This window comes from Antennarius striatus, chromosome 24 (genome assembly GCF_040054535.1).
Source record: "Antennarius striatus isolate MH-2024 chromosome 24, ASM4005453v1, whole genome shotgun sequence".
Taxonomy (NCBI): domain Eukaryota; kingdom Metazoa; phylum Chordata; class Actinopteri; order Lophiiformes; family Antennariidae; genus Antennarius; species Antennarius striatus.
The window spans coordinates 5015217-5039000 of NC_090799.1; the positions used below are offsets into that span (position 1 = coordinate 5015217).

General features: G+C 52.6%; 1 protein-coding gene across 4 annotated transcripts in view; it reads right to left on the minus strand.

The window, feature by feature from the left end:
* Nucleotides 1-828: 828 nt before the first annotated feature.
* The window catches only part of agap1 (ArfGAP with GTPase domain, ankyrin repeat and PH domain 1), a 47243-nt gene continuing 24287 nt past the window's right edge, over nucleotides 829-23784 (minus strand). For all 4 annotated transcript variants that reach the window (XM_068309020.1, XM_068309019.1, XM_068309018.1 and 1 more), the window contains 9 exons: nucleotides 20983-21087; nucleotides 18590-18773; nucleotides 17840-17989; nucleotides 16916-17077; nucleotides 13593-13747; nucleotides 12985-13075; nucleotides 12672-12894; nucleotides 4200-4455; nucleotides 829-3677 (listed from right to left, as the gene is read on the minus strand). In XM_068309020.1, coding sequence (XP_068165121.1) covers nucleotides 3468-3677; nucleotides 4200-4455; nucleotides 12672-12894; nucleotides 12985-13075; nucleotides 13593-13747; nucleotides 16916-17077; nucleotides 17840-17989; nucleotides 18590-18773; nucleotides 20983-21087 — 1536 coding nt within the window. In that variant the 3' untranslated portion in view covers nucleotides 829-3467. The remainder of the gene's footprint in view (nucleotides 3678-4199; nucleotides 4456-12671; nucleotides 12895-12984; nucleotides 13076-13592; nucleotides 13748-16915; nucleotides 17078-17839; nucleotides 17990-18589; nucleotides 18774-20982; nucleotides 21088-23784) is intronic.

Genomic DNA, 23784 nt, shown 5'->3' on the forward strand with positions numbered 1-23784 from the left:
CAAGAGGACCAATCAGTTTGATTTACCGGGAATCAACGATAAGCAACAAGTTTGATAATCTGAAACTGATTCTGAAGAATTTTATATCTCTAAAACTTCGATTTACTTCCCATCTGCCTCCATGACGTCACGTGGTGGAACGTGGCCATTTCAGAATTCACCGTGACGTACCACGAAGATTGATGGGCGGAGTTTCACGTTGCTGGTCGTGACGTCAGCCAATCGGCAGACTGTCACAGCAAGTCATCAGAACAGGCTTGAGGTCAGATTTGAGTTTGAACTGATCTCCAGGAAACATGGAGGGATTCAAGTTAAGAACATGTTTAGTTGTGTCCACATCAACTGACCTTCAGAGTGGAAGATCCAACCCCTTTGGGCTGGGTGGGGTTTGAACATTTCAAGTGCACTAAATGTAACCAAAATTGAAATGTTAAGGAAAATTCCTTGATTTTTTTTTTTTTACAACTTTAGTTCAAAAACTACAAAGAAATTAATGAATAAAATGTTTCTAAGTTTATGTATTTAATAATTTATATAGCAATAATAATTTTAAGATGGCATTTATAATAATTTAATAATTTCTATTATTTTTTATTATATTTACATTATTACTATTAATAATAATTATTAACATTAGTATTACTAATTAATAATAATTATCATAACAACAGATCAAACATCAGACATCGACTTTGAGTCACGTCAACTGATGACAGGACGGATGAGGATGAAGAAGCGGAGGGTTCAGCGTTTCCCAAAAAGCTTCAGACGTGGAGGTGGATCAGTGTGAAGGTCAGTTGGAGGCAAAGAGACACAGGGCGGAGCGGCTGTGATCAATCCTTGTTTTTATTCAAAGATGCGTAAAGTTTGTCAACAACATACTGTACAGCCAACAGGAGTCAACAACAACAATTCAAATAACAATACATCTGATGATCCGCTACAACAGTGACACACAAGGAAATATACAAAACCTCGGTTCAGGGGCGGAGCCTTGTTTATAAATAATGTAGAGGACAGCCCTGGTGGGTGTGGTTTAGGGCTAGGCGCTACAGAGGTGACCGGTCTATGTACAGGAGGCGCAGCAGAGAAGCCCACCAGCATCAGCATGGTGATGGACAGTTAGGGTTGAGTCAAAAGTAGAATATTCACGCTAACGCCACTAGCAACCTCTCTGCGCCATGCTAAAATCCCTTTGCTGGATTCAGCTAACAAAATGCTAGCTGTAGTTTTGCATCATGCTTCAAATTTTCTTCCAACGAGCTGAAAGCGTCCTGTGAAAAACTCATCACTAGTTTGTGTACCGCGAACAGAAATTTTTTTGTGACAAATTTTGATGACAACAATAATTGTTGTTTCTGTTTTTGTTAAAAAAGACACTGAAATCCAAGATAATAAAATCATTTCAGAGTGAATTGGGTTTAGTGCTCACAAAAAGACTAGCTTTGTCCCGCCCTGCTGTCCCCTTTAGGACCAGGTTTAGCAAGGCCAGGTGAGTGGGAAAGGCAGGGTAGCATTAAAAAGATTGAGTTGAGTTAGCAAAGCAGGGTAGCATGACCAACATCAGGTTGTGTTATAAATGCTGGGTAGCATTAGGAAGGAGTAGCATTAGCAATGATTGGTATCATTAGCAATGTTGGGTAGTGTTAACAATGTTAGGTGGCATTAGCAATACTGGGTAGTGTTGATAATGTTGGGTAGCGTGTCAGCAAGGTTGGGTAGTGTTAGCAAGGTTGGGTAGTGTAAGCAAGGTTGGGTAGCATTAGCAATGTTGGGTAGTGGTAGGGATGTTGGGTAGCATTGGCAATGTTAGGTAGTGTTAGCAAGATTGGGTAGTGGTAGCGATGTTGGGTAGCATTGGCAATGTTGGGTAGTGGTAACAAGAGTTTGTAACATTAGGAAGGTTAGCCATGCAGGATGAGCAGGAAGGCATGTTAAAAAGACGTCGAAGTCACGCTGTGCCGTTTGGCGTATTCTGGGGACGTCTGCGTGTCTTAGACGACACGCTAATGGAACGTCGAGCCCTCGATCTCGGCAGAGACCTTCAGAACTGACGACACAGGGAGGAGGCTTAAAGTCAGCAGCTTATGCTCACCAGTTAGCGTTCAGTCTACCAATGAGAACAGATCAGTGATGACATCAGCGATGATGTCATCAATAGTTTGGTCGTTTTCTTCCCACATGACCTCAGAGGTCAACGCCTCTGGATCCCATTTAAGTCACTTCCAGGAACCACATTTTGGTCCACCTGGTCTCCACTACGACACGCCTTCAACCAGGATGAGTCTCCGCCTACAGTCAAGGCGGGATCAGAGAAAGAACCAATCATCAGGAGGCGTGATATTAACAACCTGGACTTCATGCCATTCAGTCCACGCTGACTTCACTTCCTCTCTGCAGCACAACTTTTTTTTTCATTTTCACGACATCTTAGAGGGGTGTGTGTGTGTGTGGGGGGGAGGGGGCATGTCTGATTGGTGGCTTTGATTGGATGAAACAGTAGAAGAGGACGGAACTCAGATGTGAAGTTTAACCAACATCTGACCTGAATGTCCGAAGTCAGGCTGGGGCCCCTTTCAACCAATAGTATCAGGACGCCCCTCCCCCTCTCCTTGCTGTGATTGGTCAGATCAGACATCAACATATTTAGACAGAATCAGATTCATTCCCTTTTCCATTTATCACACAAAACCAGAAAACTCCAGGGGCGCCCCCCCGTGATCAGATCTTCTCTGAGACTGGGTCTGTCCTCAGACCAGTCAGCTCATGTTTGCATGAACAAACCCTGATCCGTTCAGGTCACTTGACCAGAATCAGACGCAGACCTAATCCGGGTCACGTGATTTATGATCGCCGTGTACAGACGCGAGTAGCTTCAAACGGGACGGAACCTCATTGGACCGCCGGGTTCAAAACAATCTTTAGTGACGGAAACGAAGACGTTTGTCTGGGTGATGACGATGGACAGCAGATCACTTCCTGTTGGACGGGGAAAAGACGACGGGGGTTTGGGTTGGACAGCTTTGGTTCCTGAGCCTAGAAAGGGTCCCTGTCCATCAAAAAATCCTGTTCCCTGATTGGTTCATCGATGCATGACCACCCATGAGCTGCCAGAACCAGCGTCTTGGACTGTTTCTGACGAAACGTCCATCAGTTGGTGTGAGGGCAGAGTTCATCACTACTCTTCACTGATTGGCTGCTGGGCAGGAAGTAGACTAAAGGGTGGGTCGTGAACAAGTCTGTGGTGAGGGTCAAGTCTCAGGCTGGCTTTCATTAGCTGCCAGGAGTCACATGACTATTCTCATGATTGGTTGAGCCAGTGGAGGCCGGTCCACTATGTCTTCCCTCCTGATGCGTGACCCGTCGTCCGTCCTAAGCATCTGACGGCGGCGGTGGCGGTCGTCACGAGGCGGAGCGGGTTTGGTGCCAGGGAGCCCCAAACCGTCGCGCCTGTAGGTAACACGCCATCAGATGAGCGCGGCGCTCCCGGCGCTGCTGCAGCTGTTGTTGCGGTTGGTGTTGCGGCGCGACAGGTTGGGCGTGGCCATGAGTGGGTGGCGCTCATCAGGGCAGCCATATTGAGCCAGCGTGTCGACGCATTCCTGACTGCTGACCTGCCGGGCGTACGCCATCGGACTGTTGCCATGGGCATCCCTCACCGTCAGGTCCACACCGTACTGGGAGAGAGAAGATGGGACAGGAAATGATGCGACACATCAACGCAGTCTTCAGCTCAAAAACCATTGACAAACAAGATGCTGACAAACAACAACAAACTGATTTAGAATGGTCAACTCCGCTAAAGGTATTAGCATGCTAACGCTCCATCCGACAAAGGAGGGCCAGTTGAAATTGGCTGGAAATATTCTGTGTAAAATAATTCTAATTATCTTAAGGTTGACTATTTATGTCGTCATCTTACGTTAAAAATGATGTCACTTCCTGCCCACATTACCTCACACTAAAAGTCTGTCAGGTCAGACGATCTGGGTCGGATCGGGGTTAAGGTTAGGTAGTTAAGAGTAAGTCAAATAAAGTTTGACGAGTAATCGGATTAGGCCACAGTTAACCAGTTCCTCACGCACTAAATTTCACCACCTGACCTTTGAGCCCCTCAGTGAGCTGTGTGTGTCTGTGTGTGTGTGTTATTCTGGGGTCAGTGACCTCTGACCCTCAGGTGAGTACTTCCTGCGTCTTACCCAAATGAGGAGCTGTGTGATGACCACGTTGCCCTTGCGACTGGACAGGTGCAGGGCGTTGCGTCCGTCTCCTTCGCCACACGTCTCGTTGACCTGCTGTCGGCCCCCGTGGGCGAGCAGGAGGACGACGGATCGGAGATCTTCCTCCACCGTTGCTCGGAGCAACTGCTGACCCAGTGAGAGGTCAGCGCCAGACAGCGGAGCCAGAAACAGACGCTGTTCGTATTTTGCCCGGATCCAGCGTTCCCGCTCCTCCCTGGGAGACAAAATACAGGGACATGAGACAAACAGGAAGCTGGGAGTATTCCTACAAAATAAAAGACAAGTCAGGTTGAATTTATCTTGCCTAGAAACCATGAGTTGATCAACAGAGAATTGATCACAGAGGAGATTACGTCCACATGTTCACTTTCTTTACACCACATGTTCATTTTGTGTACACCATGATTGTTACCAGGAGAGCCAATCAATAAATCTAGATTTTTTAAGGGTATATATTTATGACTGAATCGTGAAGAAGATGAGAACTACAGTCTGCTGCATGACTTCATCTTCATCAATCTGAAATAAGACACAGAGAAAACCTCCAGTGAAAATTGAGAGGAAGCTCTGTTCACCAATCAGTATCATGAACTCCTAATCCACCTAATCCACACCTCTAATCCCTACTAATCCCTCCTGTTAACAATTTAATGGGAGGGATTAGTGAGAGGGGAGGGGTGCGGGGGGACACCCAACCATTACTCTCCCATCATATATAAGTGCTAACTACTACCGTTAGTACTCCTCAGACTCAGTACAGTAATCCCTCGCATATTTGCGCTTCAAGATGCCCGGCTTCACCTGATTGCAGATTTTTAGTAGGTAGTCACGTGATATCGTACGCTCATGCTATTGGCTGGCAGCATCCGGAAGTGTCCTGCATTCCGAGACACTTGTGTACCACAGAATTTTGTTATTTGCGGTTGGTCCTGGAACGCATTAACCGCGAGTAAAGAAGGATCACTGTACTCCCGTTAGTACCCCCCTGGACCCCCACATTTGGGAGGAGAACCTGGGTTAGACCCACAACCTCCTGTGGAACCCCACGTGGGCTGGGGGGATCGGGTGTGAGACTGCTGAAGAGTTGGGGTCGCCGTGGGAACCAACACAATTTCATTAACTCTCTTCCTGGAGGCAGTGACTCCGCTGGTGGGCGGGGCAACAGCAGCTAGCATGGCGGAATGTCTCGGAGTGGTTCCTTCCTGCCGTGATAGCGCCGACTACGGCCCACAGCCCCCAGACAAAACCTGGTGGAGCTGCTGAGCGCTCCCAGCGGGGCCCCGGCCTCCAGACCCCCGGAGGACGGGCAGGAAATGTGAGGCCACTGGAGCAGGAGACGCATGCCTTCCCCTGACGCCCCACCGCCCGAGTTGCTAAGGGACCGAACGTAGGAGGACGCGAGGAGGCCGGGCCGCACGAACAGCAACAAACCTGTTAGCAGGATGGTAGCAGGGTGTAGCAGGATGTTAGCAGGGTGTTAGCAGCTTAAGCTACTGCTGGTGTGTATGTGTGTGTGTGTGTGTGTGTGTGTGCGTGTGTGTGTGTGTGTGCATGTGTGGGTTGTTTGATCAAAGATGGGTTCAAGACGTTTTCATTAATATTTGTGTTTATGTTTTGCTCCTCCCTGGCAGACAAAACACAGGGAAAATGACATGTAAGAAAAACAGGAAGCTGGGGGGTACTCCTAAAAAATAAAAGGCAAGCCAGCTTGAATTTTTCTTTTCTAGAGACCCTTAAGACTGGTCAATTAAAGCAACGGTCTCCAACCACCGGGTCACGACCCAGTACCGGTCCGCGGGCCATTAAATAACGGGCAGCACAGTTTGAATTTTTGTTTTTTTTTATCGTCTAAAGTTTTATTTTGAAAAGTGACTTCTGTGCAGAATGACTCACAGGCGAATTAACCAGTCTGTGTCTCTTGACAGGTCTCGGTCATGTGACAAGTTACCAGCCATTACCCCAAAAATTAAGCACCCACAACTTCGCCAGTGTTCTGGATTAAAATCAAAGCAGAATAACCTGAAATCACCCAAAAAGCAGTGAAAACCCTGCTTCCATTTCCAACCTCCTATATTTGTGAAGCGGGTTTTTCTGCAGTGACCGCAACCAAAACCAAACTACAGAGTAGACCAGACGTCCGGAACACACTTCAGGCGTCATTGTCTCCCGTTGCCCCTAGATGGGACCGGCTTGTTTGAGACAAACAAGCTCAGCGCTCCCACTGTTTCTCATTATCATTATTTGATTGACTTGTTCACACTTTTATATAGAAATGGTCAGTATTTCTCCTATGTTGAACGCACTGACTGTAAGTCGCTATATTTCAAAATAAACCTCATCAGTGCCATGACTTGAAGTTTTTTAATATATTTGTTTCTTATAGTTATTTTGTTTACAGATATGTTGATGGTCAATTTATGAAAAAAAGGTTGTTTATTGTCTGTTGATGTCTGCATTTGACACCAGACCACTGCGGTGGTTTATTATTAGACTACAGTTGTCCTGACGTCATTAATGATTATGGAGCCTTGTCTTACATGAAACCGGTCCGCGAGGCAAAAAAGGTTGGGGACCGCTGAATTAAAGTACAGTTTGCAACGCAACTTCATCTTCATCAGCTGCTGCGTTAGGGTGTGGCGTTGTGGTCACCCTGAAAACAGCGGGGTGGAATGCGACTTGCTGGGGGGGGGGGTCCACTGGGAGCCGGACTGGGCCCCCTGGTCTGGTCTGTGTCCGCCTTCATGTGCCCCACCCTCCCATCCAGTCATCTGAGCCTGATCACGTCAGCGATGACGGATCAATAAGTGACACATTTATTGTTGATTATTAGAGGCTGGCCAGTCAAATGCCAGAGATTGGAACTGTTACCATGGAAACCAGCTTCTACCACAAAAAAAAAAAAAAATCAACTTGTCTGCCCCAAACCTGATCAGGGTCCTGGTTCTGACCAGGGTCTGGGTTGGTTCTCTGCTGGACCGGATGACAACATGATGCGGTCCTGAGGGAATCTGCCCCCCCGGGGCCCCGCCCCCTTGTCAACATGGAGACTGTTCATTAGCAGCTCACTGACGTGAGTGACCTCCGCCTCCTGATCTCTTTCCTGATGATGGCCTCCTCTTCTTCTGTGGTGGTGGAGCGTTCCACTTCATTTCTCCTCCCTTTCTCTCTCCTCATTTGCATTCACTCCTTTTTTATCTGTGTCCGATTTAACCCCCCATCTCCGTCCGGTTGGCTGCATCCAGTCCACCCCCCCTTTAATTATCTGTGCCTATCCAAGGGCGGCTAACGACCTGCTAGCAGACGCTAATTGATTTTCTCTCTTTCCTTTTGTCTTTTCTTTCCTGATGAAAGACGGAATAGAAATAAACAAAGGGTTCAACCACTTCCTGTCCTGCTTCCCAGAAAGGTCTGTAGCTCCACCCACACGACACCCAAGCCACACCCACTCATCAGCCATGGAGTCCATCAATCTGGTGAGTCGTTGATCAGAGACACATCATTTCATCATCATCACCATCATCTTTATGACCATCACCATCGTGATCATCACCTTCATCTTCATTATCATCATCATCATCATCATCATCAGCCTCTTCATCTTCATCCTGCTCCACCCAGACCTTCACTACTGCTGACCCAGAAAGAGTTCAGAACCATCTGGATCAGCATCAGCAGCTCTACAAGGAAGCAGGGCGGGGCTTGGTCCTTACCAGCGGACCAACTTGTGATGTCATCAGTTTTTTCTGTGATGTCACGTTGTCTGCTACCTTCCTTGAACGACGAGGAGAAGGATGACGAGGAGCAGACGGACATGTCCGGCCCAGCCCGCTCTGGACTCCTCAGATGTGTGAGGAAGATTCTGAAGCGCCAGCTGACGGTTTGAAATGTTCACCAGCCGCCGCCGCCCACGTGAACCCATTCAGTCCAAACACATCACCCACAAACACGAGGATCCACGCCGCCAACCCCCCCCCCCCCCTACGTTTGACTTTATTCTAGGAGCCAATTAGCTACAGGATGGGGGGTCGCTCAGAGCGGGGGGAGGGCGCTCTCGGCGTACAGATTCATGTCTGCTGCAGGACGCGGCCGGGCGGCGGAGCCGTTCTTACTTCTTCATTATGACAGCGGCTGCGAGGTTAATCTGATGACTCACGCATAAAGAATGTGCATTTAGTTTGTGCTTTTAGCTCGCATTAGCATAACCGCTACGCCATGACAAACGATGAATAGCTCCGTGATTGGCTCGTGTCAGCCGGCTTAATGTCAACAGTAAATTGGACGGCTCGTTAGGCGAGCGGGGGATGCGTCCCGGCAGCGGCGGGGCGGTCATGGAGGAAATAACGTCTATTAGGACTAATTTAATCAACCCTCATTCACAGATGACTTAGAACGGGCGGCCAATTACTGCTCTACATGGGCTCTGGCCCCGCCCCCAGGACGCTGCTCGGGAGGCAGTGCTCCACATCAGCGGGGGTGGAGCCAATAAAGGAGAGACGATGTGAGTTCACGCATGAAACTCACAAGACACCAAAACACAACCAAAAAAAATTCTAAGATAAAAACAGAAACAGAAACAATAACAAAACACTAACCACACACACACACACACACACACACACACACACACACACACACACACACCAGTGGTCTGTCCTGAAGAGTGAGGTCAAACATAAACATAAACAATAACAAACACTAACCACACACACACACACACACACACACACACACACACACACACACACACACACACACACACCAGCGGTCTGTCCTGAAGAGTGAGGTCACACATAGTGGACACTGATGATGATACAGGAAGTGACATCACCGTTTCCTGTGGCGAGGTCACATGATTTCGACATCTTTCATTGTCTAGCTGACTTTATAAATAAAGTTGAAGATTAAAAAATGGTTGTATTGTTGGTTTGATGAAAAGAAACAACAAACCCGTGGCTGTAAGGCTTCTGATTGGACATCTGACTTCACACCAGTCTAACCCCTGAGTCTGAGGGGAACTCTGGGGTCACACCCTGGGGGGCAACTATCCTGTGATGTTGGGCCCTAACACGCGTCTCTGGACCCCCACCTAGTCCCCTGGGCCCAATCCCGCCACCGCCGCCCGGCCCCCATTAAAGGCCCCCGGTGTAATTCTGAATCTGTTAGCTCTGGCCTTTTCTGAAGGCGGAACGAGACTAATCTGTCCCCATAAAGGGCCCCGACTCATCCCACGTCCCGCCCCCGGCGCCGTCGGAGCTGCTGCTGAATTATTGCTGGCCGGCATCCGTCTTGTGGAGCGGCGTTAAGTGTGTGGCGCCGCGATCCGTAGCCTCGCCGCTCATCCGTTAGCAGCCGCCGCTCATCCGTTAGCCGCCGCCGCTAATCCGTTAGACGCCGCCGCTCATCCGTTAGCCGCCGCCGCCGATCGCGCCCATCCTTCTTCTGTCCGATTACAGTACGTTCAGGACCTCCTCTTCCCACCTCCTACCTACCTCCTCCTGTCTCCCACCTCCGACCTCCCCCTCCTATTGTTCTTGCCGAGCCCAACACAAAGACGTTGTTTCCGTGACAACTGTTCACGGAGGCGAGCGATGTGGGGCGAGGGCTCAGGTGAGGGATGGGGGGCGGGCCGTCTTACACACGCTGAGTTAACGACCCACAGGTAATTAATAGTCTGATTATCTTAATGTTAAAGATGGCCGCTGGCGATTCCTCTGACCTCCTGCCTGTCAAGGTCTGCCCCTGACTCCGCCTCCAATTAACTCCTGTTTGGAGGAGGAGGAGGAGGAGGAAGAGGAGGAGAAGAGGAATGGCGAGAGTCGGACAGCCAGAACAGAGAGGAAGAGGAGGCGTGAGGAGGACCAGGGGAGGAGACGCAAGCGTCCGGCTTTAAACACCTCCACTTCTCCCCCCTCCCTCACACCAGAGGGACGAATTATGTTGAGGAAGACAGCACCTCGCCCCCCCCCCCAATCCCCTGTCCAATGAGATATGTGACAGGGCCGAGCCCCCCCGCCTGCAATCGCTGTCATCATCTCTTTATCTCCCCCCGCCTCCCCCCCGCCCACAGCGACGGCCGGTCCCGGTCTCATTAACGTCAGCGAGGATGAGGAGGGAAACTGTCGCCGCTAATCGTCTGAGTGCTGCAGCTCATTGCGGCGAACACGTCTGGGCCACGCCCCCCTGGCTTTGTGAGCAGCGTAGATTTTGGGTGACGGGTCGCAGGGTGGGGGGCCCCGGGGAGGAGGAGGAAGAGCTGTACCTGTCTCTGAGGGCCAGGGTCTTTCTCTACTCTGGAACCATCAAAAGCCTCTAAACGCTCCCATTAACCCCGCCTGCCGCCGGCCGCCGTCATCACCTCGGCGGGCGAGGTCTCCGCCGCCGCGGCCAGCTGATGCCACGCTGAAGGGGCTGCTACATTTGGGGGGCTGCTAAATTTGGGACGCTGCCCGCCATGGAGGAGCCACAGGGGCCCGTCGGCTCCCACGCCACCGCGGCACCCTTCGTTCTCGGCGCCGCTGCTCATTGTTTTAATGATGTGTCGAGTGCGGCGTGGAATGCCGCCACCCGGGGCCTGAGCGCCCCCCCACCCCCACCCCGTTCACCAGCCTGTTAGCAGACAGGGAGCGACAGCAATGCTAATCTGGCCTCCTGGCCACCGGCCGGACACGCCCCCATCCTCTGGACCTCCCCTGTACTCACGCTAACACCGCTAACGCCAGGTCATGACCTTCATCCGCAGCTAACGTTACCATGTTTCCACCAGCTAACAATAGTATAGCATGTCTGCAGCAGCTAACATTACAGCATGTCTACAACAGCTAATGTTAGCCTGTCTACAGCAGTTAACGTTAGCATGTCTACAGCAGCTACTGTTAGCATGTCTACAGCAGCTAACATAGCATGTCTGCAGCAGCTAACATTATAGCATGTCTGCAGCAGCTAACATAGCATGTCTGCAGCAGCTAACATAGCATGTCTGCAGCAGCTAACATTATAGCATGTCTGCAGCAGCTAACATTATAGCATGTCTGCAGCAGCTAACATTATAGCATGTCTGCAGCAGCTATCATTATAGCATGTCTGCAGCAGCTAACATTAGCATGCCTGCAGCAGCTAATGTTAGCATGTCTGCAGCAGCTAATGTTAGCATGTCTGCAGCAGCTAACGTTAGCATGTCTGCAGCAGCTAACATTAGCATGTCTGCAGCAGCTAACATTAGCATGTCTGCAGCAGCTAACATTAGCGTGTTTGAATCACATGACCTCATTTATGTTGCTCTCTTTTTATTGGCTTTACAGTAGCACAAACTGAGCCACAGCTCCTCCATCCATCCATCCATCCATCCATCCATCCATCCATCCATCCATCCATCATGAAACAACTGATTCTACAGAAGAGCATAGGAACGGACGGATGAGCGGGGAACAACAGGAAGGAGAGAGCAGAGGATGAATGGAGGATGGACTGATGAACAGTATCGACAGGTGGAGGGGCGGAGCGGTGGCGGTGGAGCGTTGAGGGTTAATTGAGATAATATTGACCTCCTGATCGGATCTCCTGGACGAGCTTCAGACTCAGAAAGAAACACGAGCATCGGATGGAGGCGTTAGCGTCCGATGGAGGCATTAGCATCGGATGGAGGAGGGCTAATGGTCGTCGATAGCAACGACGGCTCTGTGTTCAGCCCCAGTGAGTCGGAGGCTCTGCAGGGCGTGTCCCACATGTCCCATGTCCCACATGTCCCATGTCCCACCTGAGGAACACCTGGTTAAACCTGGTTAGACGTGGCCGTAACGGCGTGAGGACACGAACGCAGCGTTAACGGCGTGAGGAGCAGTGTGTGTGTGTGTGTGTGTGTGAGCGCTGGGGGAGTAATTAGAAGGTGCTTCTGTTGACTAATGAGCGTGGGGGGAGCATGGGGGATGGGGGATGGGGAAGTCGATGTTCTCGCGGTCGGCAGTCAGCTCTAATTTGTTATGATGGCTGCTGGCAGCCGCCGATAATTACAGACACAGTCCAGTCGATACGCCGCCCAAGACACGCCCCCTGTCTGCAGCCGGCGGTACTGCACCAACAACCTGCTGCATTTACCCTGATGGAGAGGACAGGAGTACGGAGGACAGGAGGAAATGTTCTGAATCAAACCCTCTTCTGGAACAAATCCGCTGGCAGTAGGACAAATCTGACTTGTAACCACGGGAACAAAACCAAAAAAAAGCAGGACCACCCTCCAAGTGATGCCAATCCCTGGATGAGGCCCACCCCCATTGCGTGGAGGGTTGATGTGACCCCAGCACACGGCTGCTGGCTTTACCTCAAGCCCACCACTCAAACCCAATCTGATTGGTCCGTTCTGTGGCTCCATTCATCACGAGCACCTGTGCCTCAAACAGACAAACAAGCACCGTCGCAAACGGGTGTGGCTCCTACCTGCTGGCGTCCAGTCCAGGTTTGACACGCCCCTGGGTTCTGGCCTCCCACACGCTATTGGCCAGCTCGTTGCCGATGGCCTTCATCACCTTGATGAGCTCCAGCGGCCATTCATCCAGATCCAAAGACCGGACCCTGGACAAATGGGTCCCCAGGTTCCTGTGGATGCCCGAGCACTCGATGCAGATCAGGGCCCCCAGGTTTAGACTCGCCCAGTCAGGGTCTAGGTGACAGGAAAGAAAGAGGAGGTTTAAGGGAGGAGTGTGACCTCCTAACCTGTGGAGCAGGGTCAGGGTCAGGGTCAGGAACTCACTTGGAGCTTCACAGTCGGCACAGCGGCCGTTCCCTCGGATGCTCCTGATGGTCTGCAGCGCCATAGCCTCCGTCTGGGTGGTCAGCCGCGACTGAAACAAAAACAACAATCACGTCTACGTCCTGCTGTCAACAAGCAACGAGTCTGATCGTCAACGACAAACGGGTCCAATTGTTTCCCCCTCCTGTTCCCCCCCAGTAGGGGGGAACAGTCACAAACAACAACAACTCTGGCCCCACGACCACTGGACTGAGACCTGGAGGTGGCAGACGGACGTCAGTCCGGGTTCTGTTCTGAGACACAGGTGAAATCAGGAAGTCGCCACTGTCACCGTTTCAGGCTAAACGCCAGAGAACAAACACAGCAAGCAAATGGAATGGGGGTGACAGGGAGGGGAGGGGGGGCAATCACAGCCTGAGAGCCCGAGGCGTCAACACAGCGGCCCAACCCGAGAGCCGGGTTGGAAATGGCAGCGCCGATGCTGAGGCTGAACGCAGGTAATTACTGCTGTGTAATTATGAGAGGCGTGTGTGTCGGCGCCACGGCAACGTCTACACACACCAGGCCAACCTGGACCGACCCGACGGGGGCCGGTCCGTGTTGCTCACCTTGTTCTTGCTGCTCTCGCAGGACTGCAGGCTGGCCAGGATCTGGCCCTCGATCACCTGGACCCAGGCGTCCCGGTCCTCGTAAGATGACGCCTCAAAGTTCCACGTCTGGCCCGTCAGCGACACGATGATGAACTCCAGGTTCTCCTCCGGTTCTGTTGAGACACAAGAGAACAATGAGCGACCACCGATCCTGGACATCGGAAACGATCCCTGAACACGTTCGTCGAGTGGCGGCCAGTCTGAAGGCGTCGTCCATCTCGAGGGTTCTTCCTTTAAGCTGCCGTTTGACAATCGATTGATCGGTGGTCCGGCGGCTCCAGATATTTGGCTAATTGGTGGCGGCAGTGAAGTTCCCTCCGGCCTGGATCCAGACCATCAATGAACGCGTCTAAGGGGACGGACGACTGGAAGGGAAAGGACCAAACCCCCTGAGGCCAGACCTCCGACTGAAGGCTCTTTTGATCACTTTCATGTTACAGGAGCTAAAGGCTAACTATAAGCTGATGCTAATGCTTTCTGAGTCAGCGGCTGAAGGTGAACCCGGTTGGGACTGTCCCCCCCCCCACTTCCAGTCAGCCGTCCAATCCCAAGAAAGCAAAACACAAACAAATACCACAAACAAAACAACACAGACGGGAAACCATGCTGCCCCCCCCCCAGCTGAGGGGTCACGAGTTTCACAAACTAAACCCCGTTTACAGGGTTCTCAGGAGGGCGGGTCCACCGCAAGGGCTCAGACCCCCTCCCTCCCCCGGTGCATCTTCTATCAAGCATCGGCTGAGCCCCCAGGGGTCAGGAGCAAGACTCCCATCATAATTAAATTCCAATGATTCTCTGCTTTCCAGGGGTGGGGGGAGGGTCGACTGTTAGACAATTATTGAAACCAGCAATCCAGAAAGACCCGCCCATCTGTATGCAAATCAGCTTCATGCTGAAGCGCTGCACACAGCAGAAGAAGAAAACCCACCGGAGAGAAGCCACACCCACAGGAAGTCCAACGCTGCACCAATCAAGGGTTGATATTGGGGAAACTTCCCAACATTCCAATGGTTGTTGGGAAGTTCCACGCGATGAGTTGGTGCGACTAAGCGTTCAAAGGCTACGCTAACGGTTCGGGGCTGATGCCGCGGTTAGCAGCTAACGCTAAGATGATCCAATCAGAGGCTGACTCAGACCTGATGTCATGGGGCGACCAGGTTCTACTGTTAGCTGGACGCCACAGTGACGGTGTCACGTTCTGGACGTGAACCACGGTAGTTGGGTGGCGTACAGCATGGCGGGGCTACGATCTAAGGTCCGTTCCTGCTGCTGGAGTCGGTTCGCGAGTCTGGGCCCTGAACCTTCTGGTACCGGAGTGCAGGGACATGTGTTCGCGTTAGCCTAGCCTCTGCACAGCAGACCACGGTGAACGTATGCATGAGCTCCAAACACACAGGTGGCGCGCCGCCGCCGCCAATGGATTGTAATTACTGGCAGCGCTCTGGGCTACGGCGGCGACATTCACACACGGAGGTGGCAGCGAGGCAATTTGTGAACTCTGACACGGCTAACCTTTAGCAGCAGGAAGAAAACAAAGCAAATATACAGCGTTTAAGGGAGGGGGGGGCATGCATACAAGCTATCATGAGAGTGTGTGTGTCTGTGTGTGTGTTGGGGAGGCGTGAGGAGCCAGGAGGCCTCAGGAAACACAAATTAAAGCCTTAAATGTCAGCGCTCACAGGCCGGCGTCGCCACACGGGTCATTACTCGCCATTTGATTCGCAGCCTTTTACAACATTAATAACCTGGAACACGCCGCCGCCGCTTGTTCTCCAGGCTGGAACTCAAGCGTTCCGGAGCGTTCCACGGGACGCCACGAAAGCAGCGTGACGCCACATCGATTGGACATGATTTAACCTCTTCCTCCGGACTCCGCCTCCAGACAGGTAGAGTCTCTGAAGAAGACAGGAGGCGCCAAAAGGCCGATGCGAGATGCGCGGCTATGTCAACACGTCTCTGCAGGGGAAGTTTGTAGGGCCCAAAAAAGGCCCCTGAACGCCCCAATGTGGAAGTCTAAAAACCAGCACGTGGTCCCCAATGCTAACATAGCTAGCCACCGCTAGTAGCTGGGACAGCCTGCCAAACCAGTGACGTTTAGTCATGAACTGATTTACACCGGACAGCAAACTCTGTTTACTGTTAGCAAAGGTAGCTAACGTAGCTCTGTGACCTCTGACCTATGCTAGCCAAATAGGGAAATATATGATTTCATATGGTGCAGCGGAGATCTGAGCGGCTAATCATGAGCCATTGATACTACTGATCCCATTGACTCTATTGATCAGTAGGGCCGTTACTGCATCTGATGAGGTGGGAGGGGCTCTGCTCACCTGTCACAGGTTAGTTGGTGTTACTGGTAGCCCCCCCATTAAAAATTATAGATACTGCCAAGTGACTGGAGGAAGGATAATACAAACTAATTATAACTAAACTGATGACTAAAAAAAACCAAAACTAATAACTAAGCTAACGACTAACCAAACTAATAATTAATAACTAATAACTAAGGGGGAGGAGCCACTAATCGTACTCCTCCCCTCCATTGCTCTCCAGCATCTATAGTTTACCTGGTTTTGACCAGGAGGTTGCAGGAGGCGGGCCTTCTCAGTCATCCAATCAGAGTTGTGTATTCTTGGGGAGGGTCAAACGAGCATCAACAGACTGAACCTCCTTCAGCTCCATGTTTGTGTAGGCAGGGGCCCGCCTGGGGGCCTCAGCCACAGAGGGCAGTTCCCCCCCTGAATTATGCCGAGCGTACACTTTGACACCAACATGCTTCACCTGCCCGCTGGGCGTGACAGGCGGAGAGCCAGCCCCCGGCCCCTGCCCCCCCCGGGCGTTAATGGCTAAATTGGGAAGACTGTTACTAATCGCTGCTGAATAATGAAGGTGACGCCGCTGATGAAGGATTCCAACACGCCGCTATTTATTAGATTGCACCAACGCCTCTCTGGCTGACTAATGGGGGACGGCTGGAGCGCTGAGGGGGAGGGTTTCAATCTAGGGTCCGCCGACACCATGAGGAAGAGGGGGATCGAGACAGACGAAGATGAAGAGGAGTGGAGGGGAGGCAGAGGTAAAGAAAGAGGAAACTGAGAGGAAACTGAGGTCTGTGCTTTCTGAATCCAAATTCATTTACATACACTGACAATAGCCCCGCCTTCATACATGATGACCCAGGCTTCAGACATGATGGCTCCGCCTTCATACAAGACGGCCCCGCTTTCAACACCTGCTTTGGGGGGAGGGTTCAGGTGCGGGGTAAGTGGGGGGGGCCTTACCTTCCGCGGCACCGGAGAAGCTGTCGGCTCTGAAGTTACTCGTGCTCTTCTTCCTCCGGTGCTTCTTGCGGTTGGCGTGCGGCGATGGCGGCGGTTCCATCTTAGGACTAGTGGCGCTGGATGTGATGGGACTGGAACACATGGAGTCCACCAGACCTGAATCTGTGGACCAGGACAAAGGAGGTCACATGATCGCCAGAGAGCCTGACCCAGGTTTGATCAGGAGGAACACCTGAACCACACCAGGTCCACTGGTCGACCAGGACCTAAAGGGCGAGCAAGGCCCACCTCTCTCTCCCTCTCTGTCTCCCTCTCTGTCTCCCTCTCTCTCTCTCTCTCTCTCTTTTCTCTCTCTCTGTCTCTCACCCGCTGACAACTGTGACTCGCAGCAGAATAAAATAACACTCAGCTTCCATCAATATCACAGCATTGAGACACTGACGTGTGTGTGTGTGTGTGTGGCCCCTGAGGACATCATAACTTCTTTTAAATGCTTTGGTCTCAGCTCAAGTGGAAACCGTGACGACTGATGTCTGCTGACAACTCGCCGTCCCCCGGGTGTCGTTAGCCGCCGCCGATGGACGGCCCACCCATCTGCACGCTGCTTCGTCCGCGCTGCCCCACCTCCACCCTGCTGCCTCTCATCGGATGCTTGGACGGCAACGGCACGAGACTACTTCCTGTCTGCTGCCAGCTGAGAAGCAGCTGATTGGTCTCTGAGGACTCATGGGTGGGGTCAGGTCATTGTGAACGGTGACGTCATTAGAAGGCGTGAACTCTGACGCGGCGTTTAAACGGCGCAAACCGTTTCACATGCTTCAACGCCATCGGGTGAGGGCTGACAGGAGCCGTCAGTCAGGCTCATCGTCATGGCAATAGAGGCCAACTGACAGCCATCAGTCATCAGGCTGTGCGTGTTCTCACCTGTGCTGATGCCAGAGTTTGCGATGACGGTGGCGTCCGTCCACTGGTCGGCGCTGGACACGGAGTAGGAGCGCTGGTGCATCCCGTCCGTCCCCCGGTTGTTGAAGCTGCCCGCCATCGGAGACGCCGACGTGCTGCTGGTCACCGCCCCTGAGGAGGAAGCGCCAAGACGATAACATCACCACCGGCGCTGCCCAAGCAGCGGAGCTAATGCTAAGCTAAAAGAGCCCGACAGACCATGTGACCCAATCCCTTAGACTCTACTGACTGCCTTCTTCCTCTACCAATGGTGGTGGTTCAGCACCAGTCAGACCAGTGTGGGCTGAATGGTCCCACAGAGGTCCCCCCTCCCCCCCAATCCAGCTCATTTGTCAGAGCAGAACTCAACCTCATTAATATTCATGAGATTAATGAGATCACGGCTCGCTGAACGCCACGCCCTTAATGGGGCTCCTGGGTCTGAGCACTCCCAGATCTCCCACTACTCCCACTGCGTCACCTCATCTCTCAAACCAGGGCTCCTCTGCGCCCAACCCTGGACACAGAGGAGCACTGGTTTCTCACACCACATCGTCCATCGTGGATGGAGGCTGTTTGTATTTTTTTTTAATTTGAATTTTCAACCTTTATTGAGAGTCGGGGAGCAGACACCTTCATCCTGACCCACATGAGGATGAGGAGGCTCCACATGAGGTGCACCTTGTCTTTATGCCTGTAGAACAGAACCCATGACATCAGTGGTGCTCTGACCTGGACTGGGTCCCAGCTGCAGCCCGCTCAGGTCCTTGGTCAGCCCGTTGGTCTTGGGACTGGGCGCGGCGCCGCTGGGCGTGACGACGCTGGTGGACACGGCCCGCGGCGGCCTCTTTCCTGGGACCTTCACGGTGGTCCTAAGCAGGTCGATCTCCTTCCCGTGGACGTTCTGCATGTAGTCCTAAGAGACAGGCGAAGAAACAATGACGTCACTCACCAGAACCAGAACCAGAACCTGAACCTGAACCAGGACGGGACACAAACATGAGCTGCTCCTCTGACGGAACAGGTTCTGGAACAGGAAGCTCCTCAGCACACATCAAAGCCTCACACATCTCTCAAGTGGAGGACCACGCCAACTGGGATTGGCTCCACCCCTCCAGTGACACGCCCCCCAACAGGACGGACGCGTTCTGGTAATGAGCTGTTCTCTGGTCTGAAGGGGCGGATCAGAGACCAGCAGACAAGTTAATGAAGGACGAGAGGCGCTTCTTCAACCCACCCACGTTTCCCTCAGAGAGGGGTGGAGTGTCAGCGCTGACCCGGCAGAAACAGGGCATTGTGGGAGATCGGCCTCCTCTCAAGTATAAAAGGAACGAGCACAGACAAAGCTCACGCCTCCCGCTGGGCTGCGTAAAACATGGCGTCGGAGTAGCGCGTCCTGTGATGGCAGAGGACCCAGAGAGCATCTCGCCGCCCCCACAGAGACGGATTTACCGGAGCCGCTCTTCAAACGCTCTTTCTGAGTCCCGCCTCCTTCTGGCGGCTCGGATGACAAAAGGCCAATTCAAAGCCAAGTGCTCTCGACGGCGTCCTAACAAGCCACCAGAGAGCTGTGGAGCCGGGCGCCCGCTGGGTAAGCCCCGCACGCCCTCCCCCCGACAGATTGACCACCGTAATTGAGTCTCCATTTGCATCGGGTAGCTTTCATCATCGTCCACACCTCGCAGCGGCGTCCAGGACGGAGGTGTGTCTCCAGCACACCGCCGCCAGCAGCTGCTTCATCAGTGTTTGTGGATGTATGCTCGCAGAACGCCGCCGACGAGCCGCAAACACACACCCGCAAGGAAGGAGTTTGAAGCCCAAAGATGCCATGTCAATGGAGGAGAAGAAGAACCCAGGCGGGTGGAAAACATAGTGAGAGGGGGCGGGACCACAACGACAGCATACAGGAAGTTCTCAACAGCAAGATCCTGTGATAATGCAGCCATCGGTACATTTAGCTAGACGTATGCTAACATGGTCACTTTATTAGATACAGTTAGCTAAATATAAGCTAACATGGTCAGTTTGTTAGGTACCGTTAGCTAGGCGTAAGCTAATACAGTCGCTTTATTAGGTAGTTAGTGATAAATAAACTAACGTGGTCACTTTATTAGGTACAGTTAGCTTTACATAAAACGTTTGCAATGATAGTTGAAATTAGCTAGACCCTTTCTGCCACTCGTATTGTTAGCTTGATCATAACTGTGCAAAGCACCTGATGAAGCCATGCTAACACTAGCTGCAGCCTTGCTAAAGACATGCTAAATAGCTGCATTCCAATGTTCATGTCATTCTTAGCTTTCAATCTTCTTTTCTGGGCTTCCAAGCACCCTGTTTGGGAACCAATCGGGAGAGAGCAGCTTCTGATTGGTTCCTGTCTTTGACTATGTGGGCAGGCTCGCCCGTTGGGAGGCGGGGCTCCAGAAGCAGAGGGAGTCACCTGTTGTGAACAGGGAGGGCCTCTAGCGGAGCGAGGAGCGCCTCTTGGCGCTGGAGGAGAAGCGTCTTGCTAGTTAGCGGCGTCTCCTGCCATCCTGTTAATTAGCGGCATTAATGTGATTTCTTTGCACATAGTCGAGTAATTAGCGGCGCTGATTGACTTTCATTCGATTAGCCTCTGCAAACAAGCTAATTGACGGCAGCGCTGCCGACGCCTCGCTCTGAAGGGAACCTGGCTTTCGGTGCTGGAGGGGGTTTTGTTGTTCCGAGGGGTTTTAACACTAATTCACTCCGTCAGCTGGTAGGACGCCTGACGGATGCTTCTCCACCAACCAGGAGCCAGCTGGGCCACTCAGCCAATCACACAACAGACACGCATCTGTCAGCACCAAACACAGGGGTCTCTGAACAGAACCAAGAGTTATTCTGGACCAAAGGACAGTGTGTGTATGTGTGTGTGTGTGTGTGTGTGTGTGTGTGTGTGTGTGTGTGTGTGTGTGTGTGTGTGTGTGTGTGTGTGTGTGTGTGTGTGTGTGTGTGTGTGTGTGTGTGTGTGTGTGTGAGTGTGGTCGTCTTCAAACAGATCCATTCTCCTCAACACACCAACCACACAACGTTCCAGCCAATCAGAGATGGAGGTCAGTACTCAGTCACACACACGGGCCAGTAGAGGGCGGGGCTCTTACATGTAGGCTGGGGTGATAGGTCAGCAGGCCGTTGTCACACAGGGTCACATACTTCTTCTTCCACTCCTTGTTGAGAGACTTCCCACTCCGCTTCAGCAGCATCCCCTGCAGACAGGAAGTAACTCATTACACACAGGAATTAACTCTTTAAACCACAGGAAGTAACCTGTTAAACCACGGGAAGTAACCAGTTAAACCCCATCTACCTAGTCCTGAACTGTCTTGTCCTTCAGGACCAGACTGGTCGGTTCTGGTCCATCAGACTTCAGGTAGCGCCGTGTTCTGGTCCAACATCCTAACTAACCCAAAGCAGCAGAATGGGGGTCACTGCTTTCCACCTCGGGGGAACCAGAGCCTGGTCTGGTTCAAATCTCCAGTGACATCATCAGCGGATGATTGGCCCCGCCCACACTACATTAGGGCTGCAATCGTTGGGCCAGAGAGAGCAAGAAGGTGGGAGGAGATGGGGGGAGGTGGGGGAGGCTGGAGGGGTGAGGGGATAAAACTGTCCACTGATTAGCAATTCCAGCAGCGCTGCAGCGTGTCACTTCAGTGGACCCGTCCCCCATTAAGACCCACACAGGATATTAATGGAGTCCGCCTCAGAGGGGGCAGGAGGGGGGGGGTGTCAGATCACACGGTCCAAGTGGAGGAGAGGGGGAGGGAGGGTGGCTGGAGTGGGGGGCTGATGGACAGAGGTCTGCGCTCTGAGACCCCGACTAATCAGCTTTCATTAAGGTGGAGGGACGGAGCAGAGGAGCTGCCCCCCCACCAATGACAGCACACGGGCTGTTATCAGTGATGACATCACACCACACAGTGGGGGGGGGGGGTTGGCAAGTCAAACCCAGAGACAAATGAGCCTGGGTAATCTGTGGACCCCCATGACAGGGTACTTCAAAATAAAAGCATGAACAGTAACCAAGGTGGGGCTGGAGGCAGTTTGTGTCGTCCACGAGCGCCTGTCTGGACTGGACTGAACTCGGCAGTAGTGGGGGGGCATATTGTCTTCAGACCTGGTTTTCCAGGGGGGGTACACGTCAGCTGATGGATACTGTTCATTCATCCTGGGGACGACATGCGATCAGGTCGCTCCAGGAGAGGCCTAATTGAATGCATGATGGGTAATATCTGTCATGATTCAACCCCCAGGCTTCAGGACATGCAGGGGGTGGGGAGGGGGGCATGACGGCTTTCAAGAGCCCCACATGGGAAAATAGATGTGAGGAGATAAATACACACGCTCCGAACGCGTCCGCCCCAGGAAAAGGTACTTCCTGCCCGGCTGAAGGATGATGGGGTGGAGCCTCTAAAAGGTCGCAAGCTTGGGGAGGCGGAGAGATGAAGTCATCTGTTAGCCTCAAAACATCGATGGAGACAGCGAAGACTGTCCATGAAGACCAGGACACGGCAGCAGAAGACAAGTTCAACCGAAGAGCAACGAGGTCCTCAGAACTCCGGTACCTGAGGACGTCTGATGATGGACCAGGAGTCACATGACAGGCGAGACGGACGGGACATGTCCCTGATGAGGGACAAGTCTGCAGGAAATAGCCAGCTGCTTCCCTCCAGCAATCCATTGTGTCCTGGAAGCCGTCTGTCTGTCCGTCCGTCCATCGACAGGGACTAATCTGGTCTCTCATCACCCCCCCTCCCATGGACAATGGCTTGTGGACGGACCCCTGAAGGGGCTGACAGCAGAGACCGGACCGCTTTTGTCCCACGACAGCAGGGCCAAATTGGAGGCGTCGCCCTCCGTGACAGTGGCGCCACAGTGAAGGCCTGGTGAGAGGGGGGGGGCGGACGCTTCCTTCTCTATCGCGGCGGCCATCAGATCCGTCCTAACCAGCGGCCTCAGGTCATCCATCATCCCGTAGGGTGTATCGAGTGGGACGTGAAGGAGGGAAGAGGATCCCTGAGCGCCGCCTTACAGAGCGAAGAAGCTAAAGTTGGCTAACGCCTCTAGCGGCAGACAGGAAGTGAGCACTACTGACAAGAAGCACAACAGTGTCCAATCCCAGAGGGTGAGATGACGCCACAGATGGGTGGTGGCGAGGGTTCCGTGTGGTTCTGGTTCTGTCCTGGTGCTGGACGGGGCAAATGGCGGGCAGAGGTTCTCAGCACTGTGTTTCCATGACGACCTGAAAATGGGGGTAAGCGGGCGAGGAAAGACTCCCTCCCGTCACCGTGGTGGATCTACCCAGACCCGACCCACACCCGACTGACACAGTGTCCACGACAAGGTCAGCGTTGACGAGAAAGGACGAGGAAGGGCAGGCCCAGGGGGGCCCGTGCCGATCCAATCAAACACCACAGAAGAAAAGGGGGGGGGGACTGCCAGGCAGCTGATTTATCTGATAAGAGTTCTGGGTAATTAATTAGAAACTCAATTATCCGACCTGACTGTGGCGGTCTCAGTTCATTAGCGGACAGAAAACCTCGCCCCTCGCTCCGCCTGACGACCACGGAGACGCCGACTGAAGCCTCGTCTTCCTCAGTCGGAGAACCTCAGCTTTGACCAGCTCCTCATCAGATGACAGCAGACGTGAAACAACAGCCGCACGGCGGCGACGCCTCCCGCTCCGAGCGACACCCTGGCACCGAGCAGCAGCGGCGCTCATTACCGCGCCATCTCCACGGAGCGCTGATTGACGTTTGCGTCCTGTGATTTAATGATGTCAAGAGTACAAACAGAGACATCCCTGCAACACGTCTCCGACCCCCCCTCCTACCCCCCCCAAACCTCAACCAGCCCCTCCCCCCAAACCTGGACTCGGGGTTCGTTGCCTGACAACAGTGTCA